The 20,216-nt window shown below is 49.1% G+C and overlaps 1 protein-coding gene across 1 annotated transcript; it reads right to left on the bottom strand.

The window, feature by feature from the left end:
- Window positions 1-349: 349 nt before the first annotated feature.
- Window positions 350-17,950, bottom strand: FOSL2 (FOS like 2, AP-1 transcription factor subunit). The gene is made up of 5 exons (XM_053937350.1): window positions 17,908-17,950; window positions 17,307-17,566; window positions 11,125-11,379; window positions 7,460-7,567; window positions 350-5,977 (listed from the first exon to the last, which is right to left on the bottom strand). Exons 2-5 carry the CDS (start codon window positions 17,403-17,405, stop codon window positions 5,468-5,470), a joined length of 972 nt encoding a protein of 323 aa, XP_053793325.1. The 5' UTR covers window positions 17,406-17,566; window positions 17,908-17,950; the 3' UTR covers window positions 350-5,467.
- Between the last annotated feature and the right edge of the window lie 2,266 nt (window positions 17,951-20,216).

Genomic DNA, 20,216 nt, shown 5'->3' with positions numbered 1-20,216 from the left:
TCTCCTCCTTGCTGCCAGTGAAGCAACCATGCTCCCCACCCCAAGTTTTCAGAGCAGAAGCTTTGACTCCTTCTGGTTGAGGAGATTTAAAACAAACCAACAAAAAAAGTCAGTACACATTTTTTTACTTCTATCCCATTCCTTTTTGAAGCTAAGATGAAAGGATTAGTGCTTTATTTGCCTTTTAGCCCAGGTGGGCTGCTCTGCTAGCCTCTGCCCCATCTACCATTGTTGCAGGCAACGGCTGTCGGGATTGCAGCTGCTCTTGTGAAAGAAGGCTTGAAACGTGCTGCAACCAGGCACCTGGCAATGCTGAACCCATTTGTTCACAGTGAAGGAACATGCGAGCTTTTAATTGTTCATGGCAAAGGGAGCTTTTTAATGACTTCAATTAACAGAGAGAACTCCAGTTAGTTCTTGCTATACAAAAGTGTCCACAATGTCATTGAAACGAGATTTACAAGTGTCATAACTCTCAGCAGCATAGTCAACAATACAGCCAATCATTACAACTGAGCACCAAAAGAGAAGGGGGGAATATCAAACCACTGAGGAATTGGATGAAAAGAAAGGAGTATGGGGGAAGAAGGTGCAGAGGAAAAAAGAAAAGTCATTTTTTTCTTTTCAGTCTAGATTGATTTTATTCTACAAAATGCTACTCAGTTAGAATCGTAAAAGCAAAACCATTTTAATACGTTCTTTCTTTTGTAGCAGCAAGCTTTCTCTAACAAGCTTTTTGTTTTAGTGCAAATACTGTAGGCCTGTAATTCAGTAAAATAACAAGAACAGAAAAGAGACAACACCAGAGAGAATGCCTCAGCGCTGAAATTCCCCAGGACTGCAAGAACGACATCAAGACCACTACTAGCAAAGAAAGGTCCCACTTCAGCAGTCATCTTTAAGAACTTCTGTGGCAGAAACTATTTCACTGCAGACAGACAGTAAAAAAGAAAACCCATGATCTAAAACTTTTGAGGAAAAAAAAAGATAATGGTGCCCCCAAACCTTCAACAATCCTCATGGTCACCTATTAGTCACTGAGACTTCATTTCACTACTGACACCTGCTTCATAGCGGCAAAATGCTACTGATGCTTTCAATTTGTCCCACGTGAGTGGAATCAGAACCAGGCCCCTTCTGTATCTGAGGATCTTAAAGCAGACTTTAGTGACACTAGTTACTTATCTCTCTAATAAAGATGCACTATCCCTTACTGATGTTACTTTGAACTACACAGTATATCAAGATATATACAACAGTTTATCCTCTCACTGAGCAAAAACAATTGGATATCTATTTCCTACACATTTTAATATGGTTTTAACATCAAGTAACCACAAACAAGAAAGTGGAATAACCCTTTAATCATACAGGATAGGAGGGGAACAATTAAGTAAAACAGAATTGGATTTTATTATTATCTTGTATTCTGAGATTTGTCCTGAACTCCACCTACTTACTGTTCACAAATGATAATGCATCTTTAAAAACTTTGCTCTTTTTACATTTTATACAGACAACAACAAAACTCAGATTCTTTTATTTAAGGAATCAAAAAAATTATTAGCCTAAAAAAAGAAGATTGTAGTATTTTTAATGCTTTCTTTATTATATCCAAGTCTTGAACAGAAAAAAAAAAAAAAAAGATGTAAACATGATAAATAAATAAGAAATAAATGTATAATGTTCCCCCCACCTCTTAAAATGTTTGACTTGGCCTTCCTAATGAAAATGAAATTGTGTCATGATAATAAGATTTCTTACATTTCAGAAGTCTGTTTTAAAATGAAAAAAAGCAACAACCAAACACCAGGAATGTGATTTGGGTGGATGTTAAATTAATGGCGGGCAGATCTGCTGGAGCAGGCACAAGACGGCTGTCTGCCAATAAATAATAAGAGACCAGGGAGAAGGGAGGTGTCTTAGGTTTGTTTTCATTTTGTTTTTTTCTTTTCATTTAGGGTGAAGGCCAGGTGGATCCTACATACAGTAAGCAGCAAAATTAAAGGTTCAGATGAACTAAATAGATCATTTAAATAATAATTATAAAAACACAACAGAGAGCTACTGTCCCCAGCATGTTGGCCCCAAATCCCATCACACCACAAGTGGATTGAGACTTACCCAGTCTCCACACCTACAAGAAAGGAATATATGAAGGCAATGCCACAACTGGGAAAGGAGAAAGAGGAATGAGGGCAAAACTGGAATGGCAAACATCACCTAGAAGCTCAATGTTTCCTTCAATGCAGCTGCTACTACTCCTCCCAGTTTGGCATTGATTAATTTAGGATGTTAGGAGAGGCTTTGTTGGGCCAGTCACCAGGGGGCTGATCCAATACCAGCTGAAATTCCCTGGGCCTTTTTCTCTTGACTTCAACAACTCTGTCAGCACTAGTTACAACAGCTCCCACATCCCCACTGCATGCAGAACATGGAGACACTACATTTAGGAACCAGCAAGGAAGGTACTCATGGAAAATAACAGTTTGGGCATGGGAAGGACAATCAGTTCCCAAACAGCACACCAGAAAACATTAAAAGAATAATGTAGGGCCAGACCAAAATGGGAATGAAGTTGTACCTGCCTGCCAGAAACTAAACAAAAGTAAGGCTGATCCACAAAACACAAAAGGCTGGAGACCAGCAATCCCAACACAGACATTCTTTGAGAGACTTGAGGGAGAAAACAGACAGGCACAAGGTATCTGGGGCTTTTTCCAAACAGTAGAAAATAATCCTCTTTTTTTGAGGAGTTTCACATGGCTCCCATCAGTATCACAGGTCAGGAAAAGGAAGCATCTTGTTCTGTCTCTGAGCAGGTTAATGACCAGGCAGGAAGGAGGGCAGTGGAGAAGGACCAGCTGCAGCTCCTTTTGAAAATGATTGAGTGACCAGGAGCAAAGATAGGTTTTTGTTGTTCCACCAGTTAGATCTGAAGAGCCACCTGACTTCCTGAAACCCCTACAAGGGGTGGATGTTCCTGATCTCACAGGAGAGAGCAAATCCTGGTCAGCCAGCCACAAAAGTAGCTGCATCATTTTAAAACTCACACACCACTTGTCAGTGTTTTTCTCCTCAAAAATTGTGGAAATGACATGCAGAGGTGTTTTATTTAACAGTTTTAGATTCTCAGTAGCCGGAGTGGTCCAAACAAGCATTTGGCAAAATGGAAACAGAGAAGCTGCAGTTTTACCTAAAGTGGTATCATCTATGTAAAACCCTAGGAAAAGTGGACCCTTTGTACTAACTATGGCAAATTTAAGATCTACTTTATTAGAAAGGAAGTTTTGATGTACATGTAAGGACAATACAACTCTTTTACTAATTTTACTTACTGTGCGAGCTCCATTTGAAACCTCTAGCACCAATATCAAAATGGAAGTGTTTAAGCAATATAGAAAAAGCCTGAATCCAATCAGCTTTATGAAGCAAAAGGAACTCTCATATATTTCTGTCAGGTTTGGTAAATACTTGGGTTAAAAATAATAGTTATAATAAAAAAGCCAAAGTCCACCTTTAGAGCCAGAATAGTGTTCCATTGAAAGGATTCAAGGAATGGGCAGTGGCCAGAGTTTGAGGGAAGCTAGCCGTGCTGAGTAAAGTTCCAGTTCTACAAGACTGAAACCTATTCATTCCCAGTGGAGTTGGTGGGGACTGCAGCAGTTTTGCATCTCATATGACTAGCCCTATAATTGTATGTTGCATTTCCCCAGGTCCAGCCCGAACAAGAAATGCCCCAGTTTCAGTTGATTTAAAAAACAAAAATTATATATATATATGTGTGTGTGTATATGTGTAAAAGAATCTCACACCAAAATATATAGCTGCCACCACAGCTTCAACAGGCAGGACCAAAGAGCTACCTCCTAAGTGGTTTAGCTGGCAAGCTGGGCAATCCTAGTGTGCACAGGGTCATGGTTTGCCAGTGCTTTGACGTCAACAGGAACTGAGCTTGGCTCCAAGTGGAAATACATTACTGTTTTCAGTAGTGAACATGAGCACTGGAGAACTTGTGCCCTCTGTGAGCACTTAGTAGTAGCAGTCAAGCCCACAGGCTAGAGAAGGACCCAAGACTAGGGAAAGAGCCCTTTAGTTTGATTCTTTGTCTTCAGGCCAATCAACCACAACAAAACAAGATCAATTGTAATGCGAAGAAAACCAGAGGCCAAAGACCAAGGTGCAAATAATGCTAATAGATTTTCCTCAGCTGTCAATTTGTCATTTGCCAGAGCTTGTCAGAAGCTCTCTTTTAGTTCAAACAGGTCAACACTTCATCCATGTCATTCCTGCCTGGTCAGGAGCTGGGGCCTTGTGGCCTGTGCTGTCCTGGTGGATATGTGCTGCTTTGTTTCCCAACAACAAAAAAAGAAATCAGCAAGGGTACAGCCAGCTAATTTCACCATCTCAGCTGCTGCCAGTCTCCATCCTAGATTTATAGGCATGTGGTGCCACCTCTTTTTTTTTGTACCATGTTTTGCAAATATGGCCAAGGGGAGGGGAAGATTTACTAACAGGAAGAGATCAGCCTCTGAGTCAGGAGCCCTGATGGGAAGGAAGATGTACTACTCCCTAGACAGCAGGCAGCCCAGGAAAAGTAAACAACAAGCAGCAGACTTGATATCGAGCAAACTAGGGTAAAATCCTGCCAGTGACTGGTAAGTGCCAGCCCAGCAGCTTTTCTGATGCTACTTTGGCCCTGAGATGCTAACTTGGTTTTTAGAGGAGCCCAAGGGGATAAATATATCCACATTTTTAAAAAGAAAGTCTTCCACGTGAGACTTCTACTGTATCTATGCCTCAGGCTAGAGACTACAAGCTCTGCCCTTGCTGCTGAGCTCTTGGGCTCCTCTTGGTCCCCCTATCTCCTGGTCCTCCCAGCTGTCATCCTCCTATCTGGGCAACCCTATGTGCTTCCCACAGCTATTCCCAAGAAGAAAGTTCCTAATTAGACTTTAGAGTTCAGAGCAACTGAGTGAAATGTAATGGGATCAACAACATTGGAAATTATATGCAAAGAGAGAGAGAGAGAGAGCAAGCACGCAAGAGAGAAGTTGTAAGATCAACTAACCAGAATGATTTAAGCACAGAGCACAACCGATCAAGTCAATCCACAAAGGAAAGGGACGACTAGCAACTGTCTGCAGCTCGCCTTCAGTCCTGGCCAGGAGCGCTCCCCAAGTCCACTACGGTCACAAAGACGTTTCCACAGGCAGTCCCTACAGAGCGGACATCACCCTCTCCAAACAACCCTGGCGTGTCAGTCCCACCCTTGCCGTTTCCTGCCTCCAGGGAGCTGGCGTTGGTCCTCACTCTCCTTCCTGGAGCTGTAGCACTTCCCCATCCTTGTTCTTGCTGCCCTTGTGCTTGAACGATCCCGTGCCTGTCTCTAATCCCACGGAGGGGGCTCCCCCCATGGTGCTGTGGGGGATGTAACACACTGGCAAAATGGGGGGCTGCAGGGGGATTACAACGCCAGCAAGGTGGGAGAGTTCAAGGAATCTGAGGACTGGTCCCCACTGCTGCTGCTCCTCCGGTGAGCTTTGGAGCAGGACTCAGAAGGGGAGAGAGGAGACTCCTGATCCAACACGTTAGGGTAGGTGAACACCAAGTTGGAAGAGCCAGGAGTGATGGCTGGTGTTGAGGTCACCACAATGGGAGTGTTGAGTGCCTCCTCCCCATAAAAACCTCCAGCAATGCTGATGGGCTTAATGACAGACCTCTGGGCTTTGTCAAGGACCAAAGAGGAAGATGGGATCTCTTCCTCCACAGGCTCCTGTTTCACCACCACTGCTCCACTTGCTCCAGTCCGAATGCTCTGGAGGCTGCTAGATGGTGGGCTCCGACGTTCCTCAGGGCTGATTTTGCACACAGGGCTGTGAGCCACCAGCATAAACTCCAACTTCTCCTTCTCCTTCTGGAGCTCAGCGATCTCCTTTTGCAGCACTGACTTCTCCTCCTCCAGTTCTTCAGTTTCCTGCAGACAAAAGGGGAATAAATAAATAAAATAGCAGAGGCTCTGGAACTACTCACCTGGAATAGGGCCACCAAGTCCACATCCCATCTGGCACAGGCAGATACACCCCAGACTCTTCATGAGCCAAGCAGACACCAGGTCATTGCCAGTCAAACATCTTGTGTTTCACGCTTCTATTTGTAGGCTATTCCCAAACATCACCAATCTAAGGGTTATAAAGAATCTCATGAACTTGCCTTAATTCTCTGATGGCTAGTTTTTGCCACTCTGTCTTGGCCTGTGACTTCAGTCTTCTCCCTTGCTCTCTGCCTGACAGACACTTTAGCAGAGGACCCAGATCTCCTCTTACTGTTTTTTTGTGTTAGGCAATAATCTTTTCACTTAGACAGAGGTAGTGTATAGCAGTCTCTAAACTGTTTCCATTTTATTTCTGTAGTGCATATTCCAGATTAGGTCTGACACTGGTCTAACTCTTGCCCGAAGGACTAACAGTGGATCACCCCTTGATGCATCCTACGATGAATGCGTTTACCTTTCCCATGGTCACATCACGCAGACGGATCACAGTCAGTCTGGGAGCATTTAGTGCCTTCCCATGTGAGGAGCTTGTAACTTCACAAAATTCACACTCAGCCCTTCAGGATATGGACTTCCCACTTTGCACACTCCTCTCACTTCTATCACTTTAGTCATGACATTTCTATAGGATGTCCTGCCTCCCCTACACTGAGAACGCCTCCTAATTTGAGGCAGCAGCACATTTCACAGCTGTGCTTTCACTGCTGCTGTGCTTGTTAACAAGATCATTGGATAAAACCAGGCTGGGTCTTGACCAGGAGCACTGGAACTTCAGCTTATTTCACACAACCCAATCTTGTCTTCTCTTCAACCAGTGCCTTACCTACCCCTTGGTTCTTATTCTCAGCTCTACCTTCTCCAGCTTTACTAATTATTACTTGTACAGCACACATCTCTGTGGTGCACACATCTCTGTGGTGCTTCCTTTTTGAAGGAAGTTAGTTACTACCCCACCTCCAAAGGAGGAGTAAGCCTAAAGGGTATAGCTCTGATAGGTACACATAGCATCTGCCTTGTTTTCTATGGCTTTCAGATGATCCTACCTCTTCAGTGTTTTTGCCCTTAAAACCTGCCTTTGAGGCAGACAGTGTCTTTATTTCCACTTATGAAAAGTGACCAGAGTAAGGGAGACTTGTGCTAGTTGAGAGGCAAGAAGGGAAGAGAGCTCCTAGGACATTTTGGGCACTCAGCAAAGAGAATGTTAGGGTCCTAAGCTTGAGGTCCAAGTCCCCCTCATCAGCTCCTGTTGATGTAAGAGCAGTACCCTTGGGCAGCCTTGGATGAGGAAGGCAGACTGTGTTTGAAGCATCTTCCTCGAACGTGCTGGTGGAGGAAGAGCAATGCCCTTGAAGCCGGTTGAAAGGGTGGGCGACAAGGAAGGAGAAATGTATGCAGGGCACGTACCGCCTGGAGTTTCTCTGTTAGCTCTCGACGCCTGTTACGACACTTAGCAGCTGCCAGCTTGTTCCTCTCTCTCCGGATCCTTCGCTTCTCTTCTTCCTCAGGCGACAGCTGTGGGCAAGTGCCAAGAAAATCCAATCAGATCTGAGCAAGGCATTCCTTTAAGTTTGTGAGGATTTAACCACAATGCAAAGGAAAAAAGCCTGATCCAGCAGGATGCTGAGCACTCCCCCTCATCACTGATGCCAGCAGAAGATGAAAGCACACAGTATCTCTGCCTGCACCAGGTCTTAGTAGAAGGGAGAGGAGAAGGAACAGGGCACAAGGAGAAGATTGTGTAAGAGGGCAGTGAATCTGCACCAAGGCCAAACAGATAAAAGATGCTCTGATTGTTTCACAACTTGGGTGGTACGTTAAGCAAAACCAGAGCACAATGTTGTAAGCGCCTCTTTCTTGAAAGAAAATATCTGCTGCTTCCCACACAAAAATAGTTGTTCTCTTGAAGGTCAGGATGGTGTATAGGGGGAAACAGGGAAATCAGCAGAGCTCCCATCAAGTCCGTGAAGCAACAATGATTTATACCACCCAAAAATCTGACCTCAGATTTTTGAGCACTCAGCGAGATAACACACTGCTTCTTGCATCAGCAGGCAAGGCTCCAGTGATAGCAAGGGCTTCCTGAGGCCAGCTGACATCCTCACTGATGTAAATCAGGACCAATTCCATAGAAACCCATCCAGCTACACTCTTGCGAAACCAGAGGAAGTGAGCAGGAGCTTGCAAGACCTGGTCAAAGCTATGCCTAGCTTTTGGGGTTTGAGACAAGGTTTTACAACCCCAGCAGCAGGAGATAGGTTTGTGCCATGGCCAAAGCCAAGGAGCCAGTACAGCAGGGCAGAGAGGCTTCCACTGCGGCACCCAGCGTGCGGGAGCCGTGCAGACAGCCCAGGGAGGGGATCCAGCGGGAGCCGTGCAGGCAGAGCAGCACGGGGGATCCAGGGCACATGCTCAGCCCTTCACTCCAGCCTTGTGCCCTACGTTTCAGCCTCACCCAGCCCATGTGTGCTGCAGGGACTCTGGCCTGGTGACTGTAAACAAAAGCAAAACCCTGACACCTGGCAAAGCACATGTCAGATCTCACAGAGTGCCAGCACAGAATGGTAAGAAACACGTCTTCAGAGAAGCTTCAGTTTTAATATCTGCATGGTCTGTCAATGACACAAATGAGACGTTCACAGTTTTACTATCTTTTCTTTTTAGTGCTAGTTTTACTCCAACCTCAGCTTAGTTTGTTTTGGCTTGCTCTATCTCCCTAATTTTGATGTTTGCAGTTTCAGTAAGTTTACTTCAGCCTCTGGGCATTCAGCTCACTCATTTCTGCTTTTTTCAGGATCTGATCTGTGCCTGTGATTTCACCTGCATGTAACACGAGCCCCTGGATGCTCACTGAGCAACACAAGCAATTCTAGAACTGCAGGACACAGAATTTAGGCCCAAGAGCTTTTTCCATCAGCAGCTCACAATGTCCATCCTAGGGTGGGGGTGTACCTCCAATTCTGCTGGGAAGCACATTTCCCCCAGTAAGTAGCCCCTGGAGGCACTGCTCTCCCTGCTACAGCTCTGCCCACTCACTTCCCACCCCACAGGAGCGCAGGGTAAAAATGTATTTGCACCCAAGTATCTACAGTATGGCAAAGCACTGAGCCTGCACACAGAATCTATGCTGACTTGGAGCCCCTGTATAGAGTTTTCAAGAGCCTTTTCATGCTTTGGAAGCACACATCTCATTGAAATATGTTTGGAGTAAAATTTCTGCTCCAAAGACCTTCAGTAATATTTAAAAATTATCTGTTTCAAAGACTGCTTTGTAAAAATTGCACAGGCAGGGCAGAAGCCCCCAATCTGGATGTTCTTAACATTTTACCAGGTCTAAAAAGGAATATTCCATCACTGGTTGCTGGATTTGTTTGAAAGTGGTTGGATTTGGCACTCTTTGTGCCCCTGCTGTATGTGTTATTCGTAGCTTGTCCAAGCCCAATACGTGCATTCACTGTCGGGAACGTTCATCAAAACAGGCTCTTTTCATAAAGCCTTACACAAGGTTTTCCAAAAAGGCACTCCGATGTGGTGTTCAAAGCCCTGGAAACCTGAGCCAAAGGGCCACAGTGGAGAGCCCGGGTACTGCCTTAGCACGTGTCTTAATCAAAAGGACTTGGCTTTGAATGACCCACAATGAATGGCTTGCAAACAAGCCACAGGCCAGGAATTGCTTGGCAGGCATCCTTCAGCAAATAACTTTGAACAACAAATAAAGCAGAGAATATGGTGATCTCTTCACGGCCAATTTGTGAACACAGAGGCAGCATTTGTCAAACAAATTAGTTGTTGCTAATTATTCCTCCAGCTCTGTGAGACTTTCTTTGCCTTTGGACACCAGCCCTGCATGCAGGGAACAGGGAAGTAGCTCCAGCTGGTGGAAAAGGCTGGCACATACCCGAACCACCACGGCTACTCCATCCTTCCTCCCAAAAATGGGTCCTCACTGCAGCCATACCAGCTCCCCACGCAGAGGTACTGCTAAGCTCTGTCTTCAACCTCTTGGGCCTAAACCAGACAGCAACTCCACATAAAATAATTGGACTGTGAATCAAAACAGATGACGCAGAAGTAAAAGTAGGGCTGGTGAGTCTTATTAGAAACAGACCTCACGCAACAGCATGCACTCGTGTCTGGAGGGTGCGCAGTGTGTCTCACTGCACTGCTCTGCAGCGACCCACACAAATGCTGCTTGGGAACAACTTGGGGAGATCAAGTTTAGTCAGATCTATTTTTTTTTTTTTTTTGAAAAGAGAAATCAGCCTAGCACTGTGAATAGCTGTTCACCAGACAGCCCTGGAGAAGGCTGATTCTTACTAAGAGGGGAACAACAGTTCAGAAGATAAGACGCCTGCACCTAGTCCATCAGATCCAGGGTCCCAGCTTAATAATCCCATTAGGAGGTTGAGCACAAGGCAAACCTCTAGGGTGGGAGCAGAAAAATCTCTTACGGGATCCCCAACAAACTGCTGCAAAAAGATCAAGGAATTACAGGTTTATAGTGGGAAGGTGGATTTAGACCCCAGTCCTCCAGAAGGCTTTTCATACTAGAGTTGAGGTACTCTAGAGAAGCTGTTCCTCCCTGCATGCTACTGGCTGGTACTAGGGGTATCACAAATGGAGACTGGCACAGTGCTAGTAGCTACAGAGCTGACAGAAAACACTAGCTGATGTAATTTGGTGTCAGATTTGTAAAGGGCATACATGAAAGCCACTCTGCTTTCTTGGAGGTTTCTTTCTGCCTGGAGTGGCAGAGACACTCAAACTGAAACCCAGGGCTCAACTTCAGAGTTTCACCTGCTTTTGAAACCAAGCCGCAATGCGGGCTGGTGGTGCAAAGTGTTGGATGAAGACTGGGTAAATCTCACCATATGATGAGGAGGCAGCAATAAAAGTCATCCTTCAGCTTACACGCCCTATGCCACCCTAAGAAGCCCCAGCATGTGAACAGCACCAGGGGTGGACCTCAGTGTTCCCCTGTGGTGCTGGGAGATCTCATGAGGGGGTGGGGGGGGAAATCTTTGTGTGTCTGTTTTCAAGGCACTCCCAGCTGCTCTCCCCACTGCAGTTACCTGCTCATCTCTCCGTCTCCGTCCCACTGTGGTCCCGATGGTTTTGATGACACCAGGACGCTGGAGAGCTGTGTGTCCGGCCACTGAGGACAGCGGGGGCAGCGGGTGGCTGTAGGGGTGTGAACGGGAGTAAGGGCTTGACATGGAGGTGATGACGGTGGGCTGGACCATCCACTGCAGGTCTTGGCTGGTTGTGATGGCGTTGATCGTAGGGATAAAAGCACTGCCTGATCCTGGCATATCTACTCGAAATTTCTAGGAGGAAACACAGAGGAGAAGAGGGACAGAGAGCAGAGAAGAAACCGTCAATGAGAGCAGAACATAAGTGGTTACTCCAAAACCAGCTAGGCCCTCAGGAGCGGCACCAGTGAGGATCAAAGCGGCACCTAAAGCAAGAACACCAGTAGCTGGTGCCTCTGCAGCATCCTAAGCTGCCGCTGCCTGCCACAGCCCCTGAGGAAGGCACTGGGCTCAGGCACTTCCCCTCCAGAGCAGCCCTGCCCTCTCCCCACCCCTTTCCTCTTCCCCCACACAGCTCCCCAACATACCCTAACCCAGCCTCCCCTCCCAGGCACCATCCCCACTGCTGCCACCTCCTGCCAGTGCCCACCACTCCTTCCGGCATGGAGCAAAAGGGGAATTAAGGAGTTTCTAGAGAAACACTTCTCTTCAAGCCCAAAGAAAAGGAAGAGAACCTTCAGTTCTGAAATGCCATTACCAAGCAGAGCAAAGCCTCCTTTCACCAAAGGATTGCCCTGAAATTTGGGCTTGGTCCACGTAGGGCTTGGTATGGCAAGAACAGCAGCCTGCTTCTCCTTCAGTAGCTCTGTGCTCACTGAGAAACCCAGCCCTGAGATGGTTACGTGCAAGGATATGTATTTTAATAGCAGCCTATAAAAGTAGGTCTTAGGATTCAGATCGGACAAGTTCCCTGCAGCTCTCTGCACTGTCTAGACAAAACAAGTCAGCAGTAAAACCAAGGCAGCAGGTAATGATCGCCTCCAAAATACATGTACACCTTCTTTCAGACAGAGGTAAATCCATCTGGATAATACGCTGGCACTAAATTGCAAGGAAAACAATCGCTTGTCCCCGGAGGGGGAAGCAGGAGAGAAAGAATGTTTTTGTCTATGCTGAGCTCCTTCAGGAGGCTTTCAATGGTTAGACTGGAATTAGCTCACAGACAGGCCTTGCTCCAGCAATCTCTGAGCAAGGGACAGGGCTTGTAGGACCCACAGCTGTCAGCACCACTAGTTTGTAAGCCCCGAAATGACTCCATGAAAAATGCACATTCTTGGGTCAACAACGTAGCTTCCCAGAGAAGCGAGAGCCCTTGCATCAGCCTGACCTCAGCTCAGGTAAGCGTCCCAGATAAGGGACACCAACACAGATTTCCTTTTCAGGGTGTGCCTAGTCAAGCACCTTAAGAGCTTTGTTAAACCAAGGCTACTGCAAATAGTATTTCACATGCTGATAGCTACAGCACTTCAGGCCAGCATTATCGAGCTGCCAACACCTGAAGACCAGGAGAGCCAGTCTGAATACTGACAGCTGCTGACTTACACCTCTGAACAGCTCAAAATGTAGCGAGAAAGGATGAGAGAAGGAAGGAGTGAGTCAAGTTAAGCAGGCGGGGAAATTACACAGAGGATGACACTGGTACTAAGACCTTAGCAAAACCCCCAACAGCACCTCAGAGATTCACTTGGAGCTTGAGTCCAACACAGCCTCATCTCATCCCACATTTCAGAGTCCATGTCGCCTCCCCCAATTAGTTAAAGCAACTCCGAGCCACAAACTGTCAACACTGCATCAGAATTTATGGGTGCAAATCCCCTCCTTTGCTCTGCATGGTGTAGGCTGTGACCACATGGCACAGAAGAGGATGCGCTGGTGCCTCCATAAGCAGAACACAAGAGGACCTTAACCTCACAGAGGGGAGGAAGTACGAGACCAGTTGAACCACAAGCTCAACTCAAGGGATGTGAGCCCTACTTCCAGATCCGCAAGTGACTTCTACTACGACCATTACCTATCTGTGCCACCCTCCCTTTCATATCCAAAAAAAAAAAAGAAATGTCCTGTCTTCCTTGCAGGGACACTAGAAAGCTATGACTACAAAACATCCAGAGAGCTTCTGGTGCTTTGCCATGGAAACACCACTGGCATTCCAGAGCTAACCTTTGCCTCCAACACCCAACAACACACTAAAAATTCCCAATAGAGGTTGTGAGAGTCAGATCCAGCACCAAATCAACCACATACAATCATCTGACACAAAAATCAGGCTCCAAATACTGACTAAGCAAGTACTCAATTTCCAACCATGCCTGTATTCAACCTAAGACCCTTCTGTAACACTAGTAGAGGTCTCTTGGACAGCAAAGGGGAGCTGCTCAGTTCAGCCACATCCCTCTGCAGCTCCACAATACTTGCTTGCAGACCTGGGGGGAAGAGACCAGTTCCTCTCTGTGCCATGCCCCATCTCTGTCACCAGCTTCCCTTCTAATAACTCAAAATATCTTAGAAATAATTTAAAAAAAAAAATCCCCCAAACCTGTATTCTGTACTTTCCAAAGGCAGTATTTTTCCTGATAACTAATTAAGTGACACACTGCTGTGGCAGGTGGAGTCTTCAGACACAGTGTGCTCAGTCTAACAAGCATTGCTTCCTGACTGATCAGGCTTTCCACACACACCTTGCTTTCCCTGCTAGGACACTGCACTGGATCAGCTCTGCCATGCCAAAATGCTGCTGGGCCCCACATTCTGCCCAGTGGCCATCAACTCCGACCACTGGGATGCTGCTGGTTGCAGTGGCATGCCCTGAATTCCCTGTCACCTCCCCGGCCCAGCCCCTTTGAGCACCAGCCTCCTCACACAGAAGTGCCAGAACTTCCCCAAACAGCAGCCCCATCTTTGCTCTCCTCATCCCTCCTCCTCTCAGAGAGCTTCAATGCCCCTGCCAGCCTGACAGCACTGCCTGCCCTCACCCTCTTCTTCTCTTTCCAGACCCCATCCTGCCTTCTCTCCCAGGACATGCACAGCTCTCCTCTCCTGACCCATGAGAGGCTCCTGGAAGCAGCTCTCTGCCAGGTCTCAGTTCTTCCTCTCTACAAGGAATTCAGTACACTACAGAAAGATGAGGCGATAGGCAGATTGCAGGGCTACACGCGCAGCACGCGCTCAGCCACAAACCCACCGCTCTCCTCCTGACCCAAGCAAACACAGATGAAGGTATCATTAAAAAACCCCAACAACTAAACAGCAAACAGAAAGAGTCCTGTTATTAAGTGTGCCAAGAACTGAGGTCAGTCTCTGCTCTGCCTTAAAAATATGGGGTTGGATGAGAGCCTTCTCAGATGCACAGTCAGGGGAGGCTCCAGTGAGTCCTGCCACAAGCAGGGACAGGCTACGTTAGCAGCTCACAACTTAGCAGCACAGACAGCACGGGGACATTTCAAGCTTTGGCTTTGTGTTTCCTTTCTCCACCTTAAAATTTCTATAGAGCACCCCGATATGTTCTTTGGTCCACTCTGGACCTTCACTGACATCTGTAACTAAGTGCTGAGCAGCACTAGAAACCAGTCAAGAAATGGGTATAATGGCTGGGAAAAGAAAAATCAAACCCAACAACAAAGCAACGAAAAATCCTAGAGCATCTTCAACATGACTTAGTTATCAAATATAGCATGTATGTGATAGATCTTACAATAAATACAAGACCCTTGATGGCTCTATGTTGAGCATCTTCTCAAAGGAAAACTGGACACAATGCTATAATATCTCAAGGGAAACTTGTCCACTCTGAAAGAGTACACAAACTCTTCCAATTAAAGTCTATGTTTACCACATGGCAAGTCAGTGATTAGGAAAATAGCATGACATGCAACTTAAAAGAAAAATGTTCCACTGCTGTGCTGTATGGGAAAAAATAATTAAAAACCATCAAAGTTTTGGCTCAGAGACACAGTTTCCATTTAAACATGTGACTGATGCATCTTTTCTTGCTTTTGGGAAAAGAAAAAAAAGAACACAATAAAGAAAAAATTTCAGCAATGCATATTTTCTGTAGTGATAAAACTGCAGATCTCCATAGACCAGAATCAGCAGAACAGCCCAACTGCTAGGGTAAAGGCAACGCTTACATTTGATCCTAATCTACAACATCTGTAAGGATCAAGGGAAAGACAGAGCACAAGGCCTTGAGAAATCTTCCGGATTCTTAAAGAAAACATTTATGTTCTCGCTAAGCCAACGTCCTGCTCAAAGCCCTGTTTCAGATAGTAACCCTAGAAACTGGGCTCTGGTCCCCGTATCAGACAGCACGCACACCAGCTGCCTGGGGAAGACGTGAAGCCCCAGAAAAAGGGGAAAACCCAGTTATTGCTCGGACTGCGATAGCTCAAATGTGAAGCGGTTGACGGAGTTTCTCCACCTCCTGCAGCAAGTGCTTGAATCCAGAGCAGCTGTTAAATCACGGCAGGAAAGGGAGAGTGAGAATTTGCAGTTTGCCGGGCGTTTCCAGCTTCTCAGCCCCCTTTCCCGCTCCCCCACCCTGTCCTAGCGTTTACTGTAAACCAGGGAATAAGCTTTAGCTGAGCTAGAATCCCTGGAAACCCCAGTCCGCAGCCCGCAGAGGGCACCAGCGAGATGCGTTTGGAGCAGGCGGGGAGCGGCAGCGAGTCATTTCTGGTAAAACTTCTTTAATGTGAGGAATGTCACGGGCTGGTACGGCTGGCAGAGTTTAAGACTGGACTTTTTTCCTTTTTTTATTTTTTCTCTTTTAATTATCCTATGACTCCCTGATGCGAAGGCTACACTGCGCTCACACTGCCAGTTCGCTCATACAAGCCACACAAGAAATAATATTGTGAGAAAAAGGGGGGAGGTGGGGGGGGTGAGAAGCCCAAATCTGAAAAGGCAAAAAAGAGTGAGGCTGGGCCAGCTGATGTAAACAAGTTATGAAATAACCCAGGTTTGTATAACTGCCCCGATTGTGTAATGCCTTCCCCAGAAGTGGTAGATTTAGTCGATCTAGGCATATAAGTCATTTCGAGGTATTTTCTTAGGAAAATGAAAGGGAAAAAACCCAAACCACAAGACTGGGCTTTCAAGTCCGTGAATTCACGCCGCTTCCACAGGAAATATTCCCCATTCTCGAAGCGCCGCCCGGTAGTGGGGCTTGAGTGGGGAGCAGGGCCGGGGAGCGCGGGGAACGCTCCGGCGAGCCCCAGGGAACTCCCGCTCGGAAAAAGCCACGGCCGGCCGGAGAGCGGCCGGCGGAACCAAGGAGCGGGCGGCCAGAGGGCTGAGCACAGCGGCACGCCGCCGGCCGCGGGGTGCCAGCGTGGGTCCCGTGGCAAAGAGAGTGTCAGCGCCTCGGAGACAAAGTTTAACGGGGGAGAAGCGGGCAGACAACCGCAGGCGCTGGAAAGACCCAGAGCCTACTTCCAGCCATCCTGCCGTGTCCCACGGCGGCTGCAACAGCTCCGTGAATAACTCGGGCGGCACCTCCCAAAGTCCCAGCGAAGCCGCCCGAAGTGGTGCGGGCGAGCCCCGAGCACCATCCGGGCAGGCGCGATGAACGTGGACAGCGAGAAACTCCCAATGAGAACAAAAGCAGGAAGGAGGAAGAGTTCGGTGCGCCCCTATATTCGCGTTACCGACCTCGCAGAAAAGTCGCCCGTAGTAGCCCTTTGATTGCCGAGCGGATCCCGGCCCGGCGCTGCGGCGGGTGCCCGGGCTACAGGCGAGGGCTCGGCAACGACACCCGGCGACCCCGCTCCAGCTGGGGCCGGGCCAGCGGAGACTGCCCGCCGGGCGCTCCCTCACCGCACGTCCCCGCTCGGGGCAGGCCGTGCCTCCCACAACTCCCCCGGCCCGACAGGCGGGGAACTCCGCTCAGCGTCCCTCCGGACGCGTCGCGGCACCCGCTCCGGGGCGGGAGGGAAAACGGCGGCGCCCCGCTAAGGGCGGCGGGACGGAGCGGCGGCTGCGGGCAGCCCCGCGCCCCGGCACCGCCTGCGCCCCTGCGGCCGGCGCCTCTCCGCCGGGCGCCCGTGCCTCCACCGCGGAGGAAGCGCCGGCCGCTCCCCGGGCGTGGCGGTGAACTCCCGTCCCGGGAGCGCTCGGAGCAGCCCCCGGAGGGACCGGGGAGAAGGGGCAGCGCCCGGCCCTACCTGCTGTGCTGCGCCGCTCGAGTAGGTCTCGGGGTGTCCCGGGGAGCCGCTGCTGCCTCTGGAGGAGGTGTCGAAGTTCCCGGGGTAGTCCTGGTACATGGTCCGAGGTCGGGCCGGGGGAGCCGCGTCCCCGCCTTCCCACACCGACACCCGCCGCTCCCTCGTCGTCTCCCCGCCCCCTTCTCCCTCCCGACCTCTTCGGCTGTTGCCTTTCGCCTCCCAACGCTCGCCGCGGAGAGGGAAAAAAATAATAAAAACCGCTTTGGAGACGAGGAAGAAAGTGGGGGGAAAAGGTGGAAAAAAAAAAAAATTTAAAATAAAGAGACAACAAAAATAAAAATAATAACAATGATGATAAAAGTGGCTCAGCTGGCAGCCGAGCGCCTGCGGGACGGGACGGGACGGCAGGACTCGGCGGCGCGGCGGGAGCAGAGCCGTGCGCGCAAGCGGGCGCTTTGCCGATGTCCTCTCTCCGCGCTGCCCGGCGAAACTCGCCCCGCCGGCGGAGCGGCTCCAGGCCCGGGGGCTGCAGGCGGAGCGGTTCTCCTCCGCCCCCCCAACCTCCTCCTCCTCCTCCACCACCACCACCACCACCACACACCGGCCGCCCCTTTTCCTGGCGCGGGGTGACTCAGCCGGGTCTTGCGCCCCGCGGCTCGGCGGCGCTGCGAGCGGGAGCTCCGCGCGCCCGCGGTGACTCAGAGCAATGGCATCGCCCCGGCCGCGCTCGCTTATTATCCGCCCGCCGCCGCCGCCGCACCATGTGCACTCGCACACGTCAAACCCGCGGCGCACGGGCCCCACCTTGGCAGCGCGGAGCCTCCCACCTGCCGTCGCGGCGGGGGAGGCGGGCCGGCCGCGGGGGGATGGCGCCCGCCTCCGCCGCGCCCGCCGCGCCGCCCGCCCCGCTGCGCCCGCCCCTCCCGGGCCCGCGGTCCGGGCGGCTCGGGCGGGGCGGGCGCAGTGGCGGGGGCAGCGCGGCGCCCAGTTCCCGGCAGGCCCCGCCTCCCCCCGCCCCGCTTGGTGCCGTCCGCTGTCGCACGTTGCCAAAAATGGTCATTTGCGTCGCACGACGCGAGCGCGGGTTTCCTTGCCGCGGATGACGCGCTGCGAGAGGGATTCCCTGCCCGGCCGCCGGGATTTAAAGGGACAGGCGCAGCGCTGGCAGAGGGGAGCGGGGGTGGCTGCGGGAAACAGCGCGGATCTGGCCCCACCGGCCTGCCCCGCCGCGGTGTCTCGGGGGGCGTTCGATCCAGCCCTTCTCCCTGCAGGAGGGTGGTTGGCACCAGAGTTGCCCCAAGGCTCGGTCCGTTTTTCAGCGCATCAATAAACCAAGCGTTGGACTTGTCTAGTTTCTATAGCATTGTTAAACTAGTCTTATTTTATTTCTTTTATTTTATTATTTTACATTTCTATTATTTTTTATTTTTCTGGTTATTACTTCTATAATTTTAATTTCTTTTCATTAGTTACATTTTTCTTTTGTTTACTAATATTGTGCACTATTATTTTTTAATTTCTCTTTACTTTTAAAATATTTTTCCTATTTACTTTTCATTTAAGTTTTTATTATTTTCATTCGTATTCAAATTTGGTAACTATTCTTACCTTTCTTTCCCCCCCCCCCCTTGTTTTAATTTTTATTTATTTAATTTTTACATTTATTTTTACTTTTTAAGTGAACTCCTCCATCCTCCTAGGATCTGCAGAGCCACTCTAGGTCTCCAAACCAAAGTATGTCACAGGAACATCAGGTGACAGCCCTGGGCTTCCCTGCAGCAGGAACTCGTGGGACAAGGACTGTACCAGCCTGCCGCGGGTGGCTCTGGCATTGCCAGGTCACTGACTAGCACAGGCTGGAAGGTGGCAGAAGCAGATAGAGCAGAGCCATGCACACAGAGAACGCTGGCTCTGCGGTGATCTGCAGCGAATACAGCAGCGATGCTACTTCACAGATTGTTTAAATGCCACTCCTAGACACGAAGTGTCTCATTTCCACCCTCCCTGGAGGATTTGCCCAGCGCTGGGCAAGTCCTTTTTGCTGATAGGGAGGGAGAAGTCATCTAAGTTCAAGCTATAAAATCCCATTGAAGCTGTCTCACGGACAAAGTATTTTCCCACAGGAGCCCATCTGAAAGCAGTGGGCTTTCCTCCACTCACACTGCGCTCCTTGGAAGGCAGAAGCAGCACCCATCTCAACCTTGAAACCTTCAGGGAACTCTGAAATGAAGCACCCCATGGGGCCTAAGTCTTCAGCACTCAGTTATTTTTTAGCACTGACCTAGGAATTTGGGACTAAAATTCCTGCCAATGAAGTTTAGTTTTCAGCACCTTCATTATTCAGGCAATTGAAAGTCTCCCTCCAAATTAGCTGGCCTATTTCAGGCAGCACCTGACTTTGGGGGAGGTGGGGAAAGGGCTGTAAAAATATACCCATGTTTCCAACTCGAACTGCACTAGGAGTGAGGGGTGGGAAGGGGGAGAAGTGCTCTAGCAGGCACAGTGAGGCCGTGATGTGTTTTTCCCCTTGGGTGGCAGGTGATCTGCACATGCTGCTTTCTGCTGGAAAGAGAACTGCTTCGAGATGTGAGAGGAATCAGGCTGCAGTTGTCAAGAGATGAAGAGAGAAAGGGTAAAACAAACATCAAAATAAATAAACTTAACAAAAGCTGTGGCTGGGTTTTGGCTGGTCACCACCCTCTGCTCTGCCTCTCCCTCAGGTGAAGGATGCTGCTGGCTCTGAGGCTTCCCAGATGTTAGGAACCACTGCCATCACCTGAGCTCATCAATCCTGGCTCTGGTCCTGTTTCACATCAGGCTGGTGGGCTTGTAGAATCCAGTCTGCTGAGCAGCAAGAAATGCAAAAAAGTATTTGGTGTAGGGAAAGAGTGACGGCCAGAAACAGGGAAG

Source organism: Vidua chalybeata, chromosome 3 (assembly GCF_026979565.1).
Source record: "Vidua chalybeata isolate OUT-0048 chromosome 3, bVidCha1 merged haplotype, whole genome shotgun sequence".
NCBI classification, from domain to species: Eukaryota; Metazoa; Chordata; class Aves; order Passeriformes; family Viduidae; genus Vidua; species Vidua chalybeata.
The sequence above is the reverse complement of the archived record's forward strand: the minus strand, read 5'-3'. Positions and strand labels throughout refer to the sequence as shown.